The sequence below is a fragment of the Dermacentor albipictus genome, unplaced genomic scaffold (genome assembly GCF_038994185.2).
Source record: "Dermacentor albipictus isolate Rhodes 1998 colony unplaced genomic scaffold, USDA_Dalb.pri_finalv2 scaffold_12, whole genome shotgun sequence".
Classification (NCBI taxonomy): Eukaryota; Metazoa; Arthropoda; class Arachnida; order Ixodida; family Ixodidae; genus Dermacentor; species Dermacentor albipictus.
The window spans coordinates 4,107,329-4,131,551 of record NW_027225566.1 but is presented as its reverse complement, the minus strand read 5'-3'; the positions used below and the strand labels follow the sequence as shown (position 1 = coordinate 4,131,551).

Below are 24,223 nucleotides of genomic sequence, written 5' to 3'. Positions count from 1 at the left end.
ACATTTCGTATAAAGAGCCGCCAGTTTTCCAAGCATTATGTCTCCTCCAGCTTTGAATAAATGGACTGTTATTCCAATTTTCCTGCCGCTCTTCATTGTTACAAGTCTAACAAAGCCTTTCTGATCTCATCGCTAGTTATAGGAGTTCGTGCATCCTGTTCCTTAATGTTTCTAATGGAGGTATCCTGACTCCGTTTGGTATTGTACAGGTCAGTATAGAATTCTTCCGCTTCCTTTACTATATCTTCGACATGGCTGATATTACCCTGCTTATCATTCAGTGCATACATCTTGGTTTGTCCTATGCGAAGTTTCTTTCTCACTGACTTCAGGCTGCCTGCACTTTTACGGCTTCTTCAACGTTTCTTACGCTGTAGTTTCGAATGTTTCTTAAATTCGCCTTATTGATCAGTTTTGACAGTTCCGCGAATTCTCTTATCTCTTGAGTTGGACACTTTCATTTTTTGTCGTTTCTTTATTAGGCCCTTTGTTACTTGGGAGAGCTTGCCTACTGGTTGCCTTGGCGGCTTGCCTCCCACTTGAATTGCTGCCTCTGAAGCCAGCCTACTTACGATTTCTGTAATTAGCTCTATGTCATCATCATCCCTCTGTTCTAAGGCTGCATATTTTTTTGCAAGTACCAGCCTGAATTTGTCTGCTTTCACCCTTACTGCCTTTAAGTTGACCTTTTTCTTGTTGACGGATTTTGCTCTTTCTCTTTTCAAATTGAGGTGATTCCTAGCCCTCACTAACCAAAGATCACGGCACTTTACCCTACCTATCACTTCTAGATCCTGCACTACGCTGGTATCAGCAGAAAGTATGAAATCAATTTCTTTTTTTCTTTCACCATTACGAGTTTTCCAGGTCCACTTTCTGTTGCTACGCTTCCTGAAAAATGTGTTCATTATGCGAAGCTTATTCCTATCTGCGAATTCTACCAGTATCTCTCCTGTAGCGTTCCTAGAATAGACGCCGTTGTTGCCAATTATTTGTTCACCAGCCTGCCTTTTCCCACTTTTGCATTGAGTCTCCCATTACTACAGTATACTGACTTTGCACTTTTCTCATCTCTAATGCAACATCATAAAATTTATCTACTTCCTCATCATCGTGACTGGATGTTGGAGTGTAGGCTGGTACTGCCTTTAATCTGTAGCTCTTATTTAGTTTGATTACGACCTCGGCTACCCTCTCATTAATGCTGTAGAATTCGTCAATGCTGCCCGCTATGTCCTTATGGATTAGGAATCCCACCCCGTATTGCTCCTTATCTGGGAGACCTCTATAGCAGAGGACATGGCCGTTATTCAGCAATGTATAAGCCTCCCCAGTTCTTCTAATGTCACCATGGCCGATCATATCCCAAACAATGTCTGCTAGTTCCTGAAAGAGTCCTGCTAAGCTAGCCTCACTCGGCAGAGTGTGGCTGTTAAAGGTTGACAGGGTCAGTTTGCATTGGCGGCCTGTCCGGAACCAGATATCCTTAGCACCCTCTGGTGCGTTGCAGGTCTGACCGCCGCATTAGACGGGTGCTCCGCAGCTGCTTGGGACTGAGGGTCGTGAGTTAACTGCATATATCGTTGGGGAGGTTGTGGCCGAATACTGCACCAGGGAGGCCAATTGCTGTTCTGGTGAGGGAGTGTCTTGAAGCTTGGTGGACCTTCCTAAATTGCTTGTAACTGAATTAGTATAGCCCCACACCATCTCGGCATCTTTTGCCAGTGACAGGCGTCACTCCAAGCTTGCAGATGTTGCGCACTGGAGAAGGTGAATTTCTCCAGTTCACCATCGTAAAAAAAAAGAAAGAAACAAATATGAAAAAAAAGCTTATAGAGGAATTCGAAGTTCCGACTATGGCAAACGAGCATTCTGACAGCTCAGTGAGATAATCCCATAAACGGCGACGCTACCTTATCGCCGACAAGTGGAGCCCAGAGGGCCCTACATGTCTAAAAACGTCTTTGATTTTTGCGCAATAGATGCATTTTTTGATTTAGGTTTATCTGCGATAGATATGGGTAACTCAATATAGAACGATATTTAAGCGGGTCTGGCCGTGTAGTTCCGGAGTTCTCGCGTGCGCAGGCGGCCGTGAACTCGGCTAGGCGAATCCTACGGACGTATCGACGACCATTCAAAGTTGCTAATACATGCTCGTGATCTACATGAATATAAAGGGGAACCCGCAAAAACGAATATAGGTGCAAATGTAGAAGAAATAAATGGATGAAAACTACGACCTTTTATTATTTCTTTATTTTACTTGATAAAATCTGTACGTGAACTTTGCAATTGTTGTCGTTACGTTATTTTTTTCTGATTGTTTGCGTGCTACTGCAAACCTTCTCATCACTTTTTCTCTTTCTTTAGCGCCACACACACACACACACACACACACACACACACACACACACACACACACACGCGCGCGCACGCGCACACACACACACACGCACGCTCGCACGCACGCACGCACGCACACACACACACACACACACACACACACACACACACACACACACACACATATATATATATATATATATATATATATATATATTGGGAGGAGCTCTTATTATAAAGTCAGCACGAGGCGTCTCAGTAGAGTCAGTTTAAGTCCATTTAGTATATCTCAAATGCCTAAAAACATGCTTGAATTATCCGCGGTATACGGGTTTTGATGGCCGCGGTAAGTGGCGCGGCTTGGCATGGATGTAACATCGTGGTTTCGGAGTCTCCCGTACGCAAGTGGCCATGAAAGCGTCTAGATACACGATATAGTTTCGGCGTAATTGAACAGCACTTGAAGTAGTGTGGAAAAAACAAGAAACTTAGAAAATGAAAAAAAAAAACTCTCAGCGCTTGCCGCGAATTCACTAGTCGCGTTTGCAGGGAGCCACAGGCATGTCCGATTTCCTGGACGCAGGAAATCGCATACATAAGTCAAAATAATACTTATTACTGAAAAAAAACATGAAAAATAATCGAAAGCGTGTGAAAAAGCATAATAACAACGAATATTAACAATAATCGACCCGACGTAAGAGACCAAACTCGTTTCATTATCAATAATATTAACTATAGAAATATAATAGGTGTACAGCAAAATGACATAAATATTGACAGTTAAGAGATTAGGATGAGTCGGTTAATTCCTGATTGAAATATTTATTGGTGCACGTGGAGAATTTACGAACATTGCATGATGATATTATTTCGAAAGGTAATGAATTCCATATTGCTATGCTAGAGAATAGGGCTGTGAACTTGCCGCAGTGCGTCCTTACGGCAGGTAAAAGAAGATTATTGCGCAGGGAAAACCGGGTACTGTTGTTGTTAGTAATGTGTTTAGGATCAGTACATTCAATGGAGATGCCGTGTGTGATTAGCCTGTATGCAATTATGGATGCTTTCTGGTGGATTAGTTGTAACGGGAGAATGTTATGTTTAGGAAACAGTGACCTGCAGGACAAATCAAATGGACTGAAAGTCATTAGTCACATAGCTTGGTTCTGGAGTCGCTGCAGACGTTCAGTATGCGTAGAATACGTATTGGCCCGTGACGATGTACAATACGAAAGGTGGCTATGAATATAAGGAAAATTCAAAGATCGTACTATGCGAGGGGAAAAATAAGTTGTCTTGACGATTATATGGATGCCAAATGCAATCTTTTTCACAGTGATCGGGCGTGTCCTTGAAAATTTATTTATCTAAGATGACAGCGAGGAACCACGCTTCGTTCGAAACCTGTATGACGTAATAACCAATGTGAACAGAAGGTGTGACGTCGATTGAATTTTGTTGGGTATGGGGCGCCATAAATGCGGTTTTAGTGGGATTAATGTGCAGGTTATTTTGGCACCATAAAGTAATATTGTTTAGGTCGGAGTTAAGGTTGCATTGAAGCGTGGCAATCTACTTACTGGATATAAATGTGGTCGTGTCGTCAGCGTAAGGTGTGCACTTGGTCTTAGCAAGAATAGAGGGTAGGTCATTCATTAGCATCAAAAATAAAAATGTTCCTAAAATTGATCCCTGTGAGACTCCTACATTAATTAGCCTGTATGACAGAGATGGCCGTTAACCGGTACAACTTGAGATCGGTTACTGAAGTAGTCTCTCTTAAAGTTTAGAGGAGGACCGGATATACCAAATGATTCGAGTTTAAGAAGTAATATGTGATGATTTATTGTGTCGAAGGCCTTCGCCAGATCGATGATTGCAGAACCCACAATTTGACATTTGTCAATAGCTTGCTTAATTTCTTCAGTTAAAGTAAAAAGTGCCAGTTCGGATAAATATTCTCGTTGAAATCTGCATTGCAGAGGAAACAAAAGGCTAAAATTTTAAGCAGTGCATTATTCGAGTGTGGAAAAGCTTTTCAATCACTTTACCAAAAAAGGAAGGATACGAATTGGCCTGTAATTCCCTACTGATGTCTGATCACCTTTGTTGAACATAGGAACTATTCTACCAGCATTAAGACAGCTCGCAAACGCCCCTGCAGCGAACGGTGTGGTAATGATTAGTGCCAAAGCTGACGATACTTCGTGCCAAATTAGTTTTATTTTACAAGGATCAATATGATCTAAGCTAACGCTTATGGTCTTCAATGATGGGATGGGCTGGTGAACTTCATCTGCAATCGTCCAATGCAGATACAAGGAATGACTACACCGCGGTATATCAGGCAAAGGACACGCCAGCTGCTGGGGATCCGTAGATGTGCAAAAATGCTCACTGAATGCATTAGCTATTCTAAGAGGATCAGTATACATTTCGTCACCTTGCTTTATTTTAACGCGATAGCGTTAAGGAGCTCGTGTCGCAGAAAAGGCGGTGTCGTCGGCGTTGGCCGTGAGCGATAAATTCCGGAAGGCACTTCATAAATAAAAACAACTTGCAAGATGGGCTGGGTGGGAATCGAACCAGGGTCTCCGGAGTGTGGTGGAGACACTACTACTGAGCCACGAGTTCGATGATTCAAAGCGGGACAAAAGCGCCTCTAGTGAATGCGGTGTTGCCTTAGAAACGTGCCGTAGAAAGTTATACTGCAGTGTAAATCGGTAATTATGAGCATGTAAAGTACAGAAGTCGCAGTTACACGAGTAGCGAAGTACGTTTCCGCTACATTTCTTCGACGCTCTGCGCACACGCACAGCCATCTTGCGACAAACACAGAAGACCCCCTCCTTGCAATGTGCGGCGTTGCCCCGACACATGGCGCGCCACTCGCACGCTTCTCCCCTTCGGGCCGTGCGGGGACCGGTGCAAGGATGCCCCAATACCCTCGCGTTTAATAAGTTTTCTCGTTCTCTCCCCTTCCAACTCCCAGCGTCATCATCATCATCATCATCATCAGCCTGGTTACGCCCACTGCAGGGCAAAGGCCTCTCCCATACTTCTCCAACAACCCCGGTCATGTACTAATTGTGGCCATGCCATCCCTGCAAACTTCTTAATCTCATCCGCCCACCTAACTTTCTGTCGCCCCCTGCTACGCTTCCCTTCCCCTGGGATCCAGTCCGTAACCCTTAATGACCATCGGTTATCCTCCCTCCTCATTACATGCCCTGCAGCCCATTTCTTTTTCTTGATTTCAACTAAGATGTCATTAACTCGCGTTTGTTCCTTCACCCAATCTGCTCTTTTCTTATCCCTTAACGTTACACCTATCATTCTTCTTTCCATAGCTCGTTGCGTCGTACTCAATTTGAGTGGAACCCTTTTCGTAAGCCTCCAGGTTTCTGCCCCGTAGGTGAGTGCTGGTAAGACGCAGCTATTATACACTTCCCTCTTGAGGGATAATGGCAACCTGCTGTTCATGATCTGAGAATGCCTGCCAAACGCACCCCAGCCCATTCTTATTCTTCTGATTATTTCTGTCTCATTTCATTTCATTTCATTCATTTCATTTATTATACCCCTCAGGGCCAAGGGCATTACAGAGGGGGAGTGGTAAATACAAAAAGGTGGAGTGGTAAATACAAAAAAAGGACAAAGACAGTTGGTTACATGAGCGTTTAAATGGCACCTGTATATACAATGTTAGCTAAGGCTTCACGGAACTGTTCATAATTAATAAGGCCTACAACTTCAACGGGAAGATGGTTCCAGTCACGCGAGGTTCGCGGCAGGAATGATTGTGAAAAACGTTTAGTGTTGCATGACAAGATACCCACTTTGTACTGATGATCAATACGACGGGATACATAAATTGGATGGGGGATGAGGTGATCTCGTAGAGTATGGTGATGGTACAACTTGTGGAAGAGGGCAATACGAGACACTTTTCTGCGCGATGCCAGCGATGGGAGGCAAAGATTAGATTTCATGTTAGTTATACTCGCTGTGCGGTTGTAGTTAGCAAGAATAAAACGTACAGAGTTATTTTGAACCATCTCGAGGTCAGTGATTAGGTTTTCATGAGCAGGGTCCCATACCGGAGTCGCGTATTCGAGTTTGGGTCGTATTAATGTTTTATATAACAAAAGTTTCAAATTAGTAGGTACGTTGAAAAAGTTGCGACGTAGGTAGCCAAGCATGCGATTAGCGTTTTTGATTATGTTTTCAGTATGAAGAGACCAATTTAGGTTAGAAGTGATGTAAACACCAAGATATTTATATGAAGAAACTGATTCCAACGACATGTTGTTAATGTAGTATGATGGTATTGTAGATGTCTTCCGAGAAACACGCATGACTTTGCATTTGTTAATATTTAGCTCCATTAACCATTCATTGCACCAGTTTCCTATCGTGGTAAGGTCTGACTGAAGTAATTCAATATCGTTAGCATTGGTAATTTCTCTGAAGATGACGCAATCATCAGCGAATAGATGGATATGGGAGTTGATAAGCGAGGGAAGATCATTAATGTAAATTAGGAACAGTAGGGGTCCAAGGACGGAACCCTGTGGAACACCTGAACGGACCTCTGTAAAATCGGAGTTAATGTCGTTAGCACAAACAAATTGCGAGCGGTTGAGCAGAAAACATTCAATCCATTTCAAAAGGTTACCGTCTATGTTAAGTTCTTTTAGTTTATGAAGTAATAGTTTGTGACACACCTTGTCGAATGCTTTTGAAAAATCCAAGAATATACAATCAGCTAGTGATGATTTGTCAAGAATATGGTGTAGTGCATGTGTAAATGATAATTATTGGGTTTCACAGGAGTAAGATTTCCGAAAACCGTGCTGTGCTGACGTAAAAAATGAGTTCAATTCAAGGAAATTAACCAGGTTAGTAAAAATAATATGTTCGAGCATTTTACAGCATGTACTGGTGAGAGAAATGGGACGATAATTATTAGGGGATGCTTTGCTGCCGGATTTATACACTGGAATAACTTTGCCTATTTTCCACTCATTAGGTAGCGTACAATGGTCAAGGGATTGCTGGAAAAGTTTGGATAGTATGATGGAAGAATAATATGAAGTGTTTTTTAAGAATTTCGAGCTAATACAGTCGTATCCGGGAGCAGAATGAATGCTTAGTCCATCAATAAGCTTAACGACACCGGATGGAGCAACAATTATGGAGGGCATGGTAACATAGTTATGGTGCTGTGTACTTGGCATATGTGTGCTGGATGAGGCTGTAAAATTTTCTGAAAATGTATGGTTTAGTACGGTGGCAGAAAGGTCGGCGGGAATTGGAACACCGGAAGAGTCTGTTAAGGCAAGGCTGTTGTCAGTCGATGGAAGAATTGCACGCCAAAATTTTTTAACATTAGTAGTAAGCATTGAAGGGAGAACCTGCGATTCGAAGTGCTTTTTGGCGTTTTTGAGCGCTTGCACATATGTGTTTGACGCCGCAGTATACGATGCCCAGCGATCAATTGTGGGTGAAAGCTTTGCAATGCGGTAGAGACGCTTCTTTTTATTTGATAAACGCTTAATGTAATTATTGTGCCAGGGAGAGTTTGTGTGAGATGTAATGGTGCGTTGAGGAATGTACTGTTCAGTTAGATGGTTGACCATAGATGTGAACATGTTCCAATTAGTTTGTACACTACGGTGTTCAAAGCCATTAAGGAAAACGCCAATAAACGAAGATAGTGCATTATTTATGGCCTGATAATTTGCTCTGTAGTAGTTTCGTATTATTTTTTTCTTCTTTTTAGTTTTCGGACGGTCTAGTTTAATATCGAACTGTAGAAGTAAGTGGTCGCTAATTCCTGGTAGGTACGTTACAGGCGATAGTATATCGGGTTGATTAGTAAAGACTAAATCTAGTATATTCGCCGTGGAAGCTGTTATTCTAGTTGCCTGAACGCAGATCTGCACGAGTGAGAATACTGAACACACATCTAAAAAGTCACGAGCTTGAGGTGTGAGTGGGGATATTAAAGGGGGGTCGGTATTCCATGTGATGTTTGGTAGATTAAAATCGCCAAGTAGGAACAGCGGTGATGAAGGAAACCGTGTTGCAACGGTGTTAACAGCGTCATAAAGTTCGTTACTAAAGCTTGGTGACGACGAAGGTGGACGGTAGCATACCCCTATTACAACTGTTTGATGATTAAGTGTTATTGCTGACCATACTAATTCTAGTTCAGTCTGCACGTGTATACATGATGATGGTATGTCATTGGAAATTGCGAGAAGCACACCGCCGCCTCTCTGCGTGCTACGATCACAGCGATAGAATGAGAAGCGGTGAGCATTGACGAATATATCAGCGTCGCAGACATGCGCAGTGAGCCATGTTTCGGTTAGCGCGATTATTTTAGCAGAACATGTATCGATTGCTGATGTGAGTGAGTTGTACTTGTTAAGGACGCTTCTGATATTAGTAAAAAGAAGTGATACTGAAGCCGAAGATGTCTGGCCACTACCCCTCACTCGTCCCTAGGAAGTATTAGCAGAGATAGTAGCAGAGGTCGAACTGGCGTGTGCGCTTTTCGTATCAGTGGAAATGACAGTGGCAGTGATAGGGTCGTACATGTAAGATTTCTTGTTTATAATTAACTTGTTGTGGCGCAACTTATGGGTTGGCGATCCAGGTTGGATTTTCGCAAAGTCGAGCAACTTTTTTCGTGCTAGACGTGTTGCGACCGAGTAATCTTCACTAATGGTGACCTTACTTTCATTCAGGCTGTTGCGTTTGGCGAGTATTAGGTCTTTAGTTTTGAAGTGCAAAAATTTTGCAATGATAGGGCGACACTTGTTAGGTGCGAATCTTCCTAAACGGTGTGCGCGTTCAATTTCGTGAGGGGAAAGGGGGTCAGTTAGGCACGCACTAAGGATAGAAGTCAGTTTTTCCTCAGTCGCCTGCCAGGTTTCATCGGAATCTGGGATGCCATAGAAAATCAAATTGTTACGCCGTGACCGGTCGTCAAGATCATCCTGCCGTGATTGCAAAGTGGTGGCCAGTGCAGAAAGTTCGTCTGTTTGAGTGTGAATGGCGGCAATATCCTGGCTGAGTTCATCTAATCTTTTATAATTTTCCTCTAGCTCATCTAAAAGGTTTTGAATCGCTGTGATTTTGGTTTCAATTGATTTCTGTCCGGTTTTAATAGCTTTAACGTCAGCTGCCAATTCCGTTTGTGTTTTAGAACTATGCAGCGAACGGGTGTGTACGTCCTTTAGCAAGTGAAAAATAACTTTCATCTGTTCAGTGGGGTCCGTAGGTAAAGATTCAATGTCTAAAAAGGCTTCCGAGCGGGTGGTTTTGGGCCCAGGGTTGCTCTCAACATCACCCGCACGCAACAATAAAAGGGTCATAGAGAAACATTCACAACAAATTTCGCTCAACACTTGTGGACACGGGAACAGTAATAAGCAGACGTTATTGCTCTTTTTAGCATACAAGGGAAGGTTTGTACGCACCTGCATAGCAAACGGAAAGCAGTTCAGCGCTCTGTCAAGGCTACTGTCCCCGTGTCCACTGAAGCAGCTGTTGCAGGGCCGGGTTCTTAAGTACTGGGCCGAGGATGGTGTTGCTGTCGATCCGAAGGTTGCTTTAAGGTCGAGTTGTACAGGGTAGAATGAGTCGACGAAGGGTGCGAAAGCAAGATGCGATGTAGGCACCTCGTCAATTGCGCAGGCGTAGCGATGATCCATGGTTACGGGTGACGGAAGCTGGCATATCAGGTCACATGACGGGGCCGATAGCCAGGGCATGAGGAACGCAAGCAGGGCCTGCATAGCAAACGGAAAGCAGTTCAGCGCTCTGTCAAGGCTACTGTCCCCGTGTCCACTGATCCGGATCTGCCGTCACTACCTGCCCAAGTAGATGTATTCCCTTACTACTTCCAGTGTCTCGCTGCCTATTGTGAATTGCTGTTCTCTTCCGAGACTGTTAAACATTACTTTAGTTTTCTGCAGATTAATTTTTAAACCCACTGTTCTGCTTTGCCTCTCCAGGTCAGTGAGCATGCATTGCAATTGGTCCCCTGAGTTACTAAGCAAGGCAATATCTTCAGCGAATCGCAAGTTTCTAAGGTATTCTCCATTAACTTTTATCCCCGAATCTTCCCAATCCAGGTCTCTGAATGCCTCCTGTAAACACGCTGTGAACACCATTGGAGAGATCGTATCTCCCTGTCTGACGCCTTTCTTTATTGGGATTTTGTTGCTTTCTTTATGGAGGACTACGGTGGCTGTGGAGCCGCTATAGATATCTTTCAGTATTTTTACATACGGCTCGTCTACACCCTGATTCCGTAATGCCTCCATGACTGCTGAGGTTTCGACAGAATCAAACGCTTTCTCGTAATCAATGAAAGCTATATATAAGGGTTGGTTATATTCCGCACATTTCTCTATCACCTGATTGATAGCGTGAATATGATCTATTGTTGAGTAGCCTTTACGGAATCCTGCCTGGTCCTTTGGTTGACAGAAGTCTAAGGTGTTCCTGATTCTATTTGCGATTACCTTAGTAAATAGTTTGTAGGCAACGGACAGTAAGCTGATCGGTCTATAATTTTTCAAGTCTTTGGCGTCCCCTTTCTTATGGATAAGGATTATGTTAGCGTTCTTCCAAGATTCCGGTACGCTCGAGGTCATGAGGCATTGCGTATACAGGGTTGCCAGTTTATCTAGAACAATCTGACCACCATCCTTCAACAAATCTGCTGTTACCTGATCCTCCCCAGCTGCCTTCCCCCTTTGCAAATCTCCCAAGGCTTGCTTTACTTCTTCCGGTGTTACCTTCGGGATTTCGAATTCCTCTAGACTATTTTCTTTTCCATTATCGTCGTGGGTGCCACTGGTACTGTATAAATCTCTATAGAACTCCTCAGCCACTTGAACTATCTTATCCATATTAGTAATTATATTGCCGGCTTTGTCTCTTAACGCATACATCTGATTCTTGCCAATTTCTTGTCAAATTTCTTTGATTCTTGTCACTCGAACCCTCGTGTTTAGGCGACGCGGCTCCTCTTTCCGCTCACACCGCGATTCCTAGGTGCAGCGTCCGATGCGGCACGCCTCTACCGTGATCGCTGCGCCGTAGCGCGTCTTATGGGAAAGCGTTCCCTGCGATGCGTGCCGAGCTGCTTCCGTGGAGTCATGCGTCTGCGTGGTGCTCCCAAGCGAGATAAAGGACGATCCCATCGAGGCGTCAGCCCCATGATCGCGTCCGCCTTCATGGCGCGTCGCGGCCCGGCTGTCCGTGCCGATCACCACGTTTGGATCGTGTAGATCGTTTCTCCCTCCGGGACACTGAGTTCTTTGGTTCGTTGCGCTTACTGAGGCGCACGTTTCGTTGCCGCGCCGAACGCTGCGTTGCTCGGCGCTCACCGCGTGATTGGTGGGTGCAAAGCCCGATGCGGGGCGCCTCATAAGTGATCGCTGCGCCGTAGCGCATTGTCTTACACCCCTTGGCGGGTCGACGGGTGTTACACCCCTTGGCGGTGCGAACGGGGTGCGATAACGCTATCGCGTTCCACTCTTGAAGGCGAAGCTTGAGCGTCCTCCAATTTTTTATTGTGGTCTCTGAGAAATCTTTTTCTTCAGAAACTTTGTAATAATTTTCCAGCAGCGCGTCGTGTTGCGTGTGTTCTTTACAATAATATCCTGGTAATAATTAGGTTTAGCGTGCCTTAAAAAAGATAACGTTGTAGAATATTCCTGAAAGAGGGATTTTAATGTAAGGTTAAAAGGCCGCGACTTTAATTTCTTATGAAGCTTATTCTTTTTATTAATGGACTTTATTAATTAACAATGAGTTGGTAATCCATATATTTCTGGGTGAATGAAATCACTTCATCACAGTAGTGTAAGTGGTGCAATTTTATATGCACGTAGCTATTGTTTCCGAGAATGACACAAAAGCTTTTTCTGCTCAATGCTCTCTAATCACCGATGTCCAGACCATTGCACGAATTCATTGCACGAATTGCACAAATCGCCGCTTTGTCAATGTATTATTACTGTGTATATTTTTAAAGTCTAAGAGGGGAAAATGGAATTGCGGTCTGTAATGCAAGATCTACCCCTCCTGCAATGTGATTAGATGAAATGTTGGAGATAATATGATATATTAGTGTACTGGAGCCCAGTAAATCATTCCTAGTTGGAGCTGAAATTAGGAAAGCCTTCAAAGTTGTTGCGTGTTTAATGGTGATTCTAGTTTTTTTGCGTGTACATAAAAAGACGCTTACTTAGCTTAACATATCCCACAGTGCTATTGATTTCATGTACAACTTAAAGACCAGCTGCAATGAAATTTCGCTTTGACTAAATTGCTAATAAATGAGTAGCATGTACAGGGTGATCACTTCTAAGCTTCATAGAATTTTTAAAGATCACCTGTGGCAGGCAGCTTAATTTTTGTCCTTGAGCTGGATTATTCAAAGAGGTGCGGGCAATACTTCCATGAGAAATCAAAGCACATTATCAGCTAACTGATGAAATTCACTAATTTTTGATTAATTACATATTGCAATTTACTAACTGTGACTGGTGAGTTTGCAAGGTTTATCCACGTAAAACGAATTTTGAACGAATTTTTGAAGATGCACTGTTGTTACGCTTAGTTTTTAAAGAAAATGCTCTTTTGTACATGTAAGCGCTAGAGTAACTGTAACACCAATGTATTTCATTGCACATTGTTGCAATAAATATTTCGCAAATAATATTGCGCCGAAAATTCATTCTAAGTTGATACATCTTAATCTCACCAGCTACAATTTGTAAATAGCAGTTTGTGCTGCAATGTAATAAAAGACTTAATAAGTGCATTTTTGGTAATTAGTTCAAATATGTTACGATTTGTCACGCAAGTAATGTCTGCCTCTGAATAATCCAGCTCAGGGACTAGAATTCTGCCACTTTCCACAGGGAATCTATCAAAGTTATGTAAAACTCGAAAAATGATCACCCGATATACTATAGAGAAAGATTGAATCGATACTGAAGTGGTTTGTCTGGCGTAAATACTCTATACAAGTGAAGCAATCTTGGCAATGCTGCATGCTTGGTGATTGTCAAATTTTTCTATTAGCAGTCTTTAAGTAGCATGGAAGCAGACGCATGCTCTTGGTGGTTAGCGGATATGATGCATGTCCCAGCACGTTACCTCCGGGACTTTTCAGCGTGCCATGGGCACTGCCCAGTCTTGGAGGTCATGCTGAGGGACCACGTGGTCGAGTCATGCGTCACTTCTGGCTACTGGTAGCAGTGGCATTTTTTTTCCTCCCAGTTTCGGTGTCATTAAATGTGTACGTTTGCAATCATTTTGTGAGCACCCACTTATATTTTGAACGCAAGAGTTTACACGGAGGCTACTTTATATCGACACTTTCTGAAACTAAGCTTATTCAGCATCTCAGAATTTCGTTGCAGCTTGTTTTTAAAGGATTTATCGACATCAGTGACTGTGTTTAAGACCCGCCGTAGCTGCTTAGTGGCTATGTTGTTGGACTTCTAAGCACCAGGTCGCGGGATCAATCCCGGCCACGGCGGCCGCATTTCGATGGCGGCGAAATGCGAAAACACCCGTGTACTTAGATTTAGGTGCACGTTAAAGAACCCCAGGGGGTCGAACTTTCTGGAGTCCCCCACCACGGCGTGCCTTATAATGAAGAAGTGGTTTTGGCACGTAAAACCCCATAATTTATTTTTTTATGACTCTGTTGAAGTGCAGGAAGACAGCTCACACATATCCAATACCCAGACTTTTCTTTTTTTATATGCAATAATGTCAACTTTTTCTCAGCAGGCTGTGCTCTGCTGTTCCACTCGGCGCTGTCCCCTCGGACTCTCAGGTAGGAACCAGTGGCTTAAGAAAGGCGCTACAACTGAAATTTCGGGAGCAGTGCAGGGAAATGAGCATGTCATATGAATTTTTTTTGTTTCATTATTGCTCTACTTTTTTCAAGGTAGATGCAGAAGCTGCATTCGGAAGATGTCTGAAGAGTTGAGCTGTGGTTGGCCACAGAGGCCTAGTATTGAAAATTTGTATAGCAGCAGTTGAGAGATACTGTTACAAATCAGGGGTTGCCATCAATGCAGCGCAGGGGTTGGAGGTGGCTAAAGAAACGGTGACACAGCCATTTTAGGCACTCTGCAATGCCCTCGTGAGAAAAGCATGGTCTGGGTACAGAGCTTCCCACCACCATGAGGACTGTGTAGGGCAGTGAAGGTGCACTGCCTGGTCAACAGTGCCATAAAGAGTTGGCACCAAAGTTCGAAAATTTCCATCTCACCTAAAACAAAAATCACTCCAATTAAACTTTCCTGAACAAATTGCTAGGTGCCCTTCTATGAAACTCAGAATATTTCGAAATTTCAGATGGACCGCCTCAATGTGGAATTTACGGCAGAAAATGAGATGCCGTTTTTGCAACTTTAGGATCATTTTGTTCTAGTGTGGCGGGTTGTTGCTTGGCAAAATAGTTTATCTTATTATTTCGACACAAAACTATCAGGCATTGTTAATACAACAACTACGGATAAATCTTCAGATTTTATACAAAAACCTCAACCATGCCCCAAGTTGTCCTTTTTACACACATTATTAATATATTAAGAATAGTTAGAGCCTTCAAAGCAGAGTGCACAGTAAGGCACTACATTTCTAAGCTATAGAGATGAAATGTACACGTTCGTTGAATTCAAATAAATTTCTCACGATTGTTTCATCTGCATCTTGTTTTGCTCTTAAGGGGAGAATTCAAATGGTGCTCAGGCAAACAATTTTTTTTTTCACATGGAATGTTCGGGGAATACATTTCTCTAGACCGAATAAATGGCTGCAATTAAAAAAAATTGGAGAGCGTTGAGCTTTCGGCTGGTGCATTTGCCATCACTTACTTTTTGTCTTATCATCACTTACTTTTTGACATAAAAGGTAGGAAGCAAGTAGATAAAGTGGGGATAACATGGGTTTCAGAATAATATATATTTTCTGAAAAAAAATGAACAAAGGCAGGCTATCTTACAATGAGTTCTAAGCAGGCGCAAGTTAAGGGCTGATTTACTTTGCATAATGCTGGTTGTCTACTAATATTCTTGTGAAATAAAACGAAGAGCATGGTTTTACACAACTGTTAGCTTGTCCACTAGTGTGACCTTGCCATGGGTCCGTATTGCTGAACCATCAGCCTAAGTTTATAAGCAGGTATTACTTCAGTGGTAAGCCAGTCATAGAGAAAATCTATTGTGCAGAAGAGGCTGTGTGACGATGTAGTGAAAATAATAGAGGAATTTTTAATCATATTCTCTAAGAAATGGTTCTTTTATTGTTCTTCTGAAGGAAGTCCTTGAATACTGGACAGTGATATAGCTTATGAGCGCATTTATTTGGGTGACAAGCATAATTTTTATTGTTGATGCATGAATTACAAGCTGTGACTGTTAATTTTTGTGATCATCAAATTTAAGTTGGATAAGCAAAAGTGATTGCCTGCAAAAATTAATCAGTCTGGAATATGATGCTTGCAGCAAGGCATACTGGGGACTGCTGTGACTGTTGAAGGTGGCCAAGCTGTATCCACTGCACCCCCTAAAAAGCGGCTAAACTCGCTCGATGCTTTCAGAGGGTAAGTCATATGGCAGTGCTGGAAGGCAATACAGCAGAATTATAGCTTTTCTTCAGAACAGCTCTTAATAAATGACTTGAAATATTTAGAACGCAGCGGTGACAGCTGTTGGTTTCGGGCAGTCAGTGTTGTGTAATGAATAGAAAATTTCATGAGAAAACGCAGTCATGGAGCAAGATGGTAAAGTTTTGAGCAAAGGTGGTGTTTTATATGTTGCCTTCTCTAGTGCCACATTAAAAAGTTAACATGTGTGGTTTATTTGTGCAGTCTAAATTCATCTTGTGAGGAAGCAATCCTGCACGGTGAAAACAGATGTCTGTGGGGTTTTGACTACGTAGCGAAATACCAATGACACACCATTTGTGATCCGATTTATAATGTGTCAGGACCATTGCTTGAGCAAAACGAGAATACGATGAAAGCAGCAACCAACATTTCGACAAGTGGACTTATCTTCAAGGCGACATATGCTTTCCTCACCACAGTATATGGAGGTGGGATTCTTGTAAAGGGGAGAGGGCGTAAGGCGGGTGGGGGCGGCAACGAGCGATGGTGTGTTAACGGCGAGGGTGTAGAATTGAGTACAAAGGAGTGCTGTGCACAAGGCCAGTGACACGCCCGTCTGTCAATCACGTGTCAATGGCCGTGTGTCAGCTGGTATGTCAACGGCGTGTACAGCACTCCTCAATTACCTGTTTCGCTGGTAATCGTGGGCTATCGTGTCTCTGAAAAAAATAATAGAATGAGCGGCAGAAACCGGTGCCCTTGAAAAAGATGAGAAGAAAATACTGAAGATGAATAAATAAATAAGTAAAAGGGAAAAAAGTGGAATGAAAAGGAAAAAGAACGATAAGCAATCAAACTAAGTGTTGTTGCCTATAGCTTGAAGTTTAGCATTGCGAATAGATTCTAAAGCTCCCTTTAAAACGTTTATGCCTATTGGTTGCATTGTCTTGAACTGGATAAGGTATGATTCTCTGTATTCTCTTTCTTGTTCAGAACGGAAATTTGACTTTGAGATGTAGAGTTTAAGTTCATCAAAGTAATGACCTAGTGGCTTAAAATGCTCGGCGATGGCTTTGGGAAGCTTTTTCGCTGTGTCCGCGCGATGTCCGTTTAATCTCACATTTATTGATTGTCCCGTTTCAGCGATGTATTGTTTCTTACAGAACGAACATTGCAGAATATAATTCACATCTGGATTTGTACAAGTAAAGCTAGATTTGACTTCACGTGTATAACTATTTTCGGTGCTTTTAATTTTAATGTCGCTTTGAAGGTGCCTGCAGGTTTTGCACCTGGGGCAACAACATGCTTTTATTATGGCGAAATGATGTTGGTTGACTTTTACGTGCACTAACATGTCTTTAATGTTCCTGTTTCGGCGATAGGTAGCCCTTGGTACATCCAGGAACGGTTTTCTCAGACGCTCGTTACTTGATAATATTGGGTGGTATTTTCGTAGGATATTACAAGACACCAACAAACAAAGACATCAAGGACAATGCAGGGGAAATTACATGTACTTGCTAATTGAAATAAACAAATTATAAATATAATGTAATTGAAAGTGGATGAAAAGAAACTTGCCGCAGGTGGGGAACTCTCGTGTCGCCGGCCCTGCGACACGGAGGCTACACCACTGCCGGCTCCATGGCGATAACAACCGTTATTCCGGCGAACGTAACTTATATACAAGAGCGCTGTGGCACCATCTGTCGCATGTGACCTGCGTCACGTCGGCAGTGCCATCTATTGGGAAGGCACGACACATCTAGCCCTCCCTCAACGAGCTAGAGAATGCAGGTTGTACGCATATAACCAAAAAACCGTCACTGCTTGTGGTGGCCAACTAAATTATTGCGGTAACAAATTGATAGTAAAGTCACTGGTGGTGATTGCCTAATAAAGTCGCTGCAATCCGCAAGTTCGTTGCACATAATCCCTGAACTTTGCGGGTGATCTTCGCTCCCGTGTAGAACGGCGGTGCTCTGACTCAACTGGCTGATGAAGGTTTCCCGACTCGCCATCACGATCAGCACACAGTCCAAAGGTCATGGTCCCAGCTAGTGGACCGTGTAGGTGGGCTCCGCGTGCAAGGAGGCAGTTGTGACACCAGCGGTTCTGGAGACTGTGCGTCATCAGGCGTTGGTCTTCTTTGGGTTGTGTGGTGCTCTGTGTTCCTAAGGACGGCGTCCGATTTCTGGCGTTGCCTGCTGGCATGTCTATGTTCATGTCCCCCCGTAGGGATTCTTGTCTCGCGATTGTTTCTTGTACAACTTCGTGGGGAACGGCGGACAATTTAGAGGCGTTCCACGTCTAGCCGTCCTTGAGGTGGAATGACCGGCGTCCTATGCGTTTCACGTTTTTAAGGGGAACGCCAAAACTGGAGGTGCCTTTCATTCCAGATAGAGGATGTTTTACATGCACGTAGGCACACTTTGAATTTGGGCTCCCTGGCTGCTCTTCGCTTGTCTGAACACGCCTTGTTTCTTTGATGGTAATCGTATATATGGCGTCGAAGTCTACGCAGTTCCCGGACGGGGTGGGTGCCGAATTCTGCGGTTGGCTGGCCGATGACATCTCACAATGTCCTCATGTGAAGCCCATGGAGCAACAATGCTGGGGACCGACCAGTGGCGCTGTGGGCGGTGGCGCAGTAAATGCCAAGGTATCCCGTAACGCTGGTCCTGATGGGTCACTGCTCCAGTAGAGAGAATTGCATATATGATTTAAGGACCCTGTTGAACATTTCCACCGCACCATTGGCTTGAGGGTGGTAAACTGCAGAGAAGAAATGTTGAATACCCCTGTCCTCTAGGAAACGCTCGAATTCACTTAACGTAAACTGTCGGCCGTGATCCGAGACTAGTTCTGTACGGTAACCCTCTCGTGCAAAGACGCCAAGGAGGAAGTTGATCACCGTGCAAGAAGTGATGTCACTGCAGAACGCAATCTCTGGCCATCTGGAGATGTAGTCCACCACCACAATGACAAACCGACAGTCAGTTGGTGCATGTTCAAATGAGCCCATGATGTCTATTAAAACTTTGTCCCAGGGCCTGTCCGGCAGTGAGACAGGCTGGAGCGGTGCCTGTAAGTTCATTGCGCACTTGTCAGAAACTTGGCAAACAGTGCAACTTCGGATGGCAGTCTCCCTTTGCTTGCGAAGACACGGTCACCAGTGCTTTTCCCTGAAGCGTTGCTTGGTCGTGACTATCCCCGGGTGTGACTCGTGAGCTAACTGGATGAAGGTATCAGCTTGGCAGGTACCACAACACGTTATGTGCGCAAAACAAGCCCATCCACTACAGGTAGCTCCTCCCGTACATCATGGTAATGTGTCAGTTCTGTCGGAAGTGTTTTGCGGGTTTGCCATGATGACTGGATGTATTACGTGACCTGCTGTAGTATTCCATCATCAGCGGTAGCAACCTGAAGATCATCTAGATGTACATACGATGTAACTAAACACACGACCTCTTCATCGACTTGGAAGACCCCCTCTGTTTCTGAAACAGGTAGTCGGGACAAGACATCTGCTATTTGGTTGTGGGCTCCGCTGCGGTATTGCACTTTGAAGTTGTAGCCCAGGAGCCGTGCGGTCTACCTTCCGATACGAAGGGGCCGTTGTCCTGCACTACGGGATGAGAGCAAGGCGATCATAGCCTGGTGATCTGACAATAGAGTGAATGGCCGGCCACAGAGATAAATGTGCCACTTCTCACAGGCCCATGGACAGGCTAGGGCTTCACGCTCTCCAGCAGAGTATTTTCGTTCCATCTGTTAATGTTCGCGATACAAATGCCACAGTTCGCATGGGGGACCCCTCCATTTGTTGCTATACGGCACCCAGACCGTATGCAGATTCATCCGTTGAGACAATGACGGGCAACATCTGGTCAAACATTCGTAGGACCTTGTGGGATGCTAGGAGTCGCTTTATCCTCGTGAAGCTTTCATTAGCGGCGCTGTCCCAGTCGAAGGTTACGTATTTGCGTAGTAGCCGCTGCATTGGCTATACCTCATCTGCTAGTCGTGGGACAAACTTGGAATAATATTCAAGAAGCCCTAAAAAAGAGCGTAGCGTGGCTGCATCTGGCTGCAAAGCAGCTTAAGACGCCTAAAGTAACCGGTTTTCAGCTTCTATAAATTCAGTGATTCGGTTAAAATCCCAGAGTATAAATCCACACCTATAGCATCTTTATCATGGAGACAGATTTAAGGCATTTGCTTAAATAGTACCACTGACAATAAAATTTGTCCTTGCAAGCAGTAGAGCACAGGAAAGTTTCATATAAATGTGCCAAAAGATTGACTGTTCAAGAACACGTGAAAGTACATGGCTTGTGCCTAGAAATGATACAAGCACGTAATACTACACGCTATACACAGGAGCTATGTAAACGTACAGAGGAGCAACAAAGCGTGCAAAAAATCACGTAGCTCTACTGACAGCCCTTATTACAAAAGACCTCCACCGGCAGACAGAACAAAAGCAATGCGTGAACGGTGACTACCTCACAACATCGAGCACCACTATCAAAAACGTGTGCCAGGACCACTGAAAACATCGTGCCGTCGTGCACAAAACCAGCGGACCACGAGAAGCACGTACAGTACAAGAAAGACCAGGACGAGTATGAGAAGCTGAACTAAAGCACGGCACAAAGGGATAGAAACAAGAATGTCGCTTCTCTATCGCCATTTCTTTCGCGTTGCAGTTCAGCTGTTCAAACTAGTGTTAGTGATGCACCGATTGGCTCAGTTTAATACTATTCCGAGAAGAACCACCACTGACATGCATTGAATGGTACTGTCTGGAGTACACTCTAGTAATGCCAAAACCGCTGTGCGTTTGCGTTGTGCATTAGCTCTTCCGGCCCATGCTAAGCACTCATTACCGGCATAAAGAGAAGAAAGTACGAAAGCAAACCGCCAACATACCTTGAAAACCATGTGCCTGCTGACAACCGGACGCCACTGCAGACATGGCGAGAGTAAGAAATTAGGTGTCACAGCATCAGCACCACAACCGGAAAGTGGTTCGTTGTGAGAACGGAAAGTTTGGCGATACCTTAACATCTTCAGCAGTCTTTCAGGGGGCACAGCATAGAGCAGCATGGCTGAGCGCCAGCGCTGGAACAGAAGCTCACACATGCCTGCATATGCTTGCTTGCTGCGCCATTACAATGACTGCGCTTATGGTGACGTATGTGAAGCACGCTACTGTGAGAATAATTGATAATTGGACAATGATGCAGCATAAAATCTCTTTCAATTATTTAACTTTTGTGATGGCTTTAAACACCATTTTTCGTTTAGTGCATAATTTGTGGCGTGCTTCCGGCTCCTTGCTTTCGAGCATGCTTTCGACGCAAATAGCCTCCACAAACAATAACTTCCACACGAGAAGTTTGCCACTGTTTAAAAAAGTTTGGTGGTGCTCAACAAAAGTAGAGTGCCTTGATATAATTTTCATGCAGCTTTTTCTACTATATATATCAGTTCATTCCGAAACATACTTTACCTTGGTTTTTCAAATCCTTTTCCGAAGTCGGAAAGAAGTCATAAATTGCAAAAAAATGGTACGTCTATGGACATCCGTTACAAGTTCACTGATACCGCGCTATGGTCGCACCAAACTACAGGCTCCAACTGCGCCGCATCGTCCACGTCAAAATCATAGAAGCGCGTATTGACAATGCGAAAGCTTCGGGGGGCCTACAGTACACGTCTGAAGTACAAGCTTATGAACGTTCCATGGACATCTAAAACTTTGTGCAATGTACGTCTGGAGTACTGTTTTTAGAGACGTTCTATGGACATCCAAAATTTTGTCTGCTGTACGTCTGATGAACGAACTAAATGAATGTTCATTGGACATCCAAAACGTCGATGCCATTGTACGTCCCGTAGATGTATGTGCATGCAAAGGATGTCCTTGGGACATCTCATTTTTTGCTGGAAGTTTAGATCGATCCGGTAAATCTATTGGATGTTTGTGGCTATCTGAGTAGTTGCTCAAGGAAAATTCGGAGAGCAAAGGACTAGCAGATCTCTGCTGAACAGCCGTTCAGTTTTGGTGTGCAAAGCCTCACTGCTTAAGTTATGATTACAAAGGGTAATCTCTTTAAGATAGGCTATCCTGTATTATCATTTGAGCAGCTCTGACACCTTGTGTCTGACTGGTTTGGTTAAATGCAATGTATTCCCCAGTGAACTATTTATGTCCCACAGATGACCATAGAACATCACGTTTTAGGCATTGCACATATCCTCTAGATATCTGTATTTCTGCACACGAAATTACAATTACGAAGCATGTATAATCTACGTTCCATCCAGATCACGTTGCTGTAATGTTGAAAGGATATCGCAACTGGACATAAGTGGCCTCTAATAGATGTTCATTTTAAGGATGTAGGAGGTCCATCGAACATCTAATGGACCTTTCTGGTTTACACTATATAGAGCGGCATACCTCCAAGTGCCACAGCAGACGTACTATCGAATACAAATTAAATCCAAACAGCAGAGCGTGTGGCCGAAGCATAACTGAAAGTGTGCGGTGACGGCCAGCCATCATTGTACTGATGCACGCACATGTGGTTTCAACGCGGAGTGCGGTGCTGCTTGTCCTACTGTGGTTAAATCACCTTTACTTTGTTTGCAACTTGTATTCTCGCCTTGCCACTGCAGTGCCATTCTTGCCTGCGATTATTGTTAAGGTGACTAGCACTGTTGTTGATCCTTCTGTGCAATACATTTTTGGTGCTATTCAAATTATAATTATACACTGGCTGCTTTGACGCTGGTAACAAAAGCCCAGTTTTCTCAAGCAATGCACTTGAGAAAACTGGGCACGCGCCAGCTATGTTTGCTACAGATGCGGCAATGGTAGATCCGTCATCATCATCGGAGCCAGCAGTCGAAGAAATAAGGGGCAAAGTTACTTGGCAGCGCGAGTAGTGGTTCGAGGCTTGGCTGGGCCCTCTAAGGCGCGGCCGCCCAGGATTGGGGCCTGCTGGCGTGGACTGAGGGACCGTGCCCGTCCCACATTGGCGCCCGGAACGTGGGGCCCCGGCTGCGTCCTGGGACGGACCATGATCGTGGGGAAGGCGCCCAGTAGTGACGCCTGCCTGGCCGGATGCATGACCATCTCCGCGGTGCGAGCTGCAGTTCTGGAACTCGCTGAGAACTGTTTCTGCTGGCTCCTCCTCTGTCACCTTCATCGGGTCTGGCTTGTGATTTGGGGGCGTTGTAGTCTGCTGCGTGCTGCTGCCGCTCTTTGCGCCATCATTGGAGAAGGATGCTACCGGCGTGGGTGACACCAACGCGATGGCGTCGACCTAACCTCCGTGAGTGGCTGTGTCCCTCAGCGATGTAGTGTGAGGACTTCCACACAGTAGGCTCGAGAGGACCTGATGAGTAGTGTCCGCTGTTCCAGTGAAATAGCGGGGGCTCGAGGCCAGTTGTCAAACGCAGTGGATGCAGCAATTTTCGAGCAACGATTATGATAACGTTTTCGCACGAACTGTCGTTTCTGAGCATCCTCAAAAGTGCATTTCTTGACAGTTTCTAGTACTTTCGTCGGCAAAGCAGAGTTAGGGAGCGGCGTGGCCGATTCACGAGCGTTGTGCACGGAAAGAAAAGCCGGAGCAAACTGACACAAGTCACCAGTGCAAGTAACTCGAAAGCCGCCGTTTGCCAAGTGCAACACTATGTTTTCACGGGCGATAATGTCCCGACCCAGTAGCATGGGTAGTGCCAACCCCAGGCAATAAATAAAACGCTGTCGACATTTCTTGTGCATAAGAGAGAGCTTGGGATGCACCGCAGCTCGTACTATTATTACTTAATTATTAATTTTATTTAATATGGATACTGCGATCTCGAATAGAGATCATAGCAGGTGCGATACATAATCAAGTGTTTACATAAAAATGCACAAACACGATAAAATAAAGACTACGTATATAATAGTGAATGAATATAAGAATTTGTTAAATGTCAAAAGCAGAAAATTGATGAATAACCCAAAGAATTTAGAGACAAAGCAGTAAACACCGAAAGGCAGGACATGACCAACTAATACTGCACCTGTAAGAAACCCTAAATAGCAAAAAAAACAAGGCACGCAAACATAATTGAATAACACTGCTCAAAGAATTATTGTAAACATTTCTCAAATGAATACAATGAATCCTTGATTAC

General features: G+C 44.1%; 1 protein-coding gene across 5 annotated transcripts in view; it reads left to right on the top strand.

Annotated features, from left to right (window-relative positions):
* Positions 1-24,223, top strand: part of Hgsnat (Heparan-alpha-glucosaminide N-acetyltransferase) — a 350,851-nt gene that overhangs the window by 113,756 nt on the left and 212,872 nt on the right. For 3 of the 5 annotated variants that reach the window (XM_070528495.1, XM_070528493.1, XM_070528496.1), the window contains 2 exons: positions 14,182-14,230; positions 15,909-16,006. The exons of 1 other annotated variant lie outside the window; for it this stretch is intronic. In XM_070528495.1, coding sequence (XP_070384596.1) covers positions 14,182-14,230; positions 15,909-16,006 — 147 coding nt within the window. The remainder of the gene's footprint in view (positions 1-14,181; positions 14,231-15,908; positions 16,007-24,223) is intronic. One more of the 5 variants, XM_070528494.1, reaches the window with a different exon arrangement.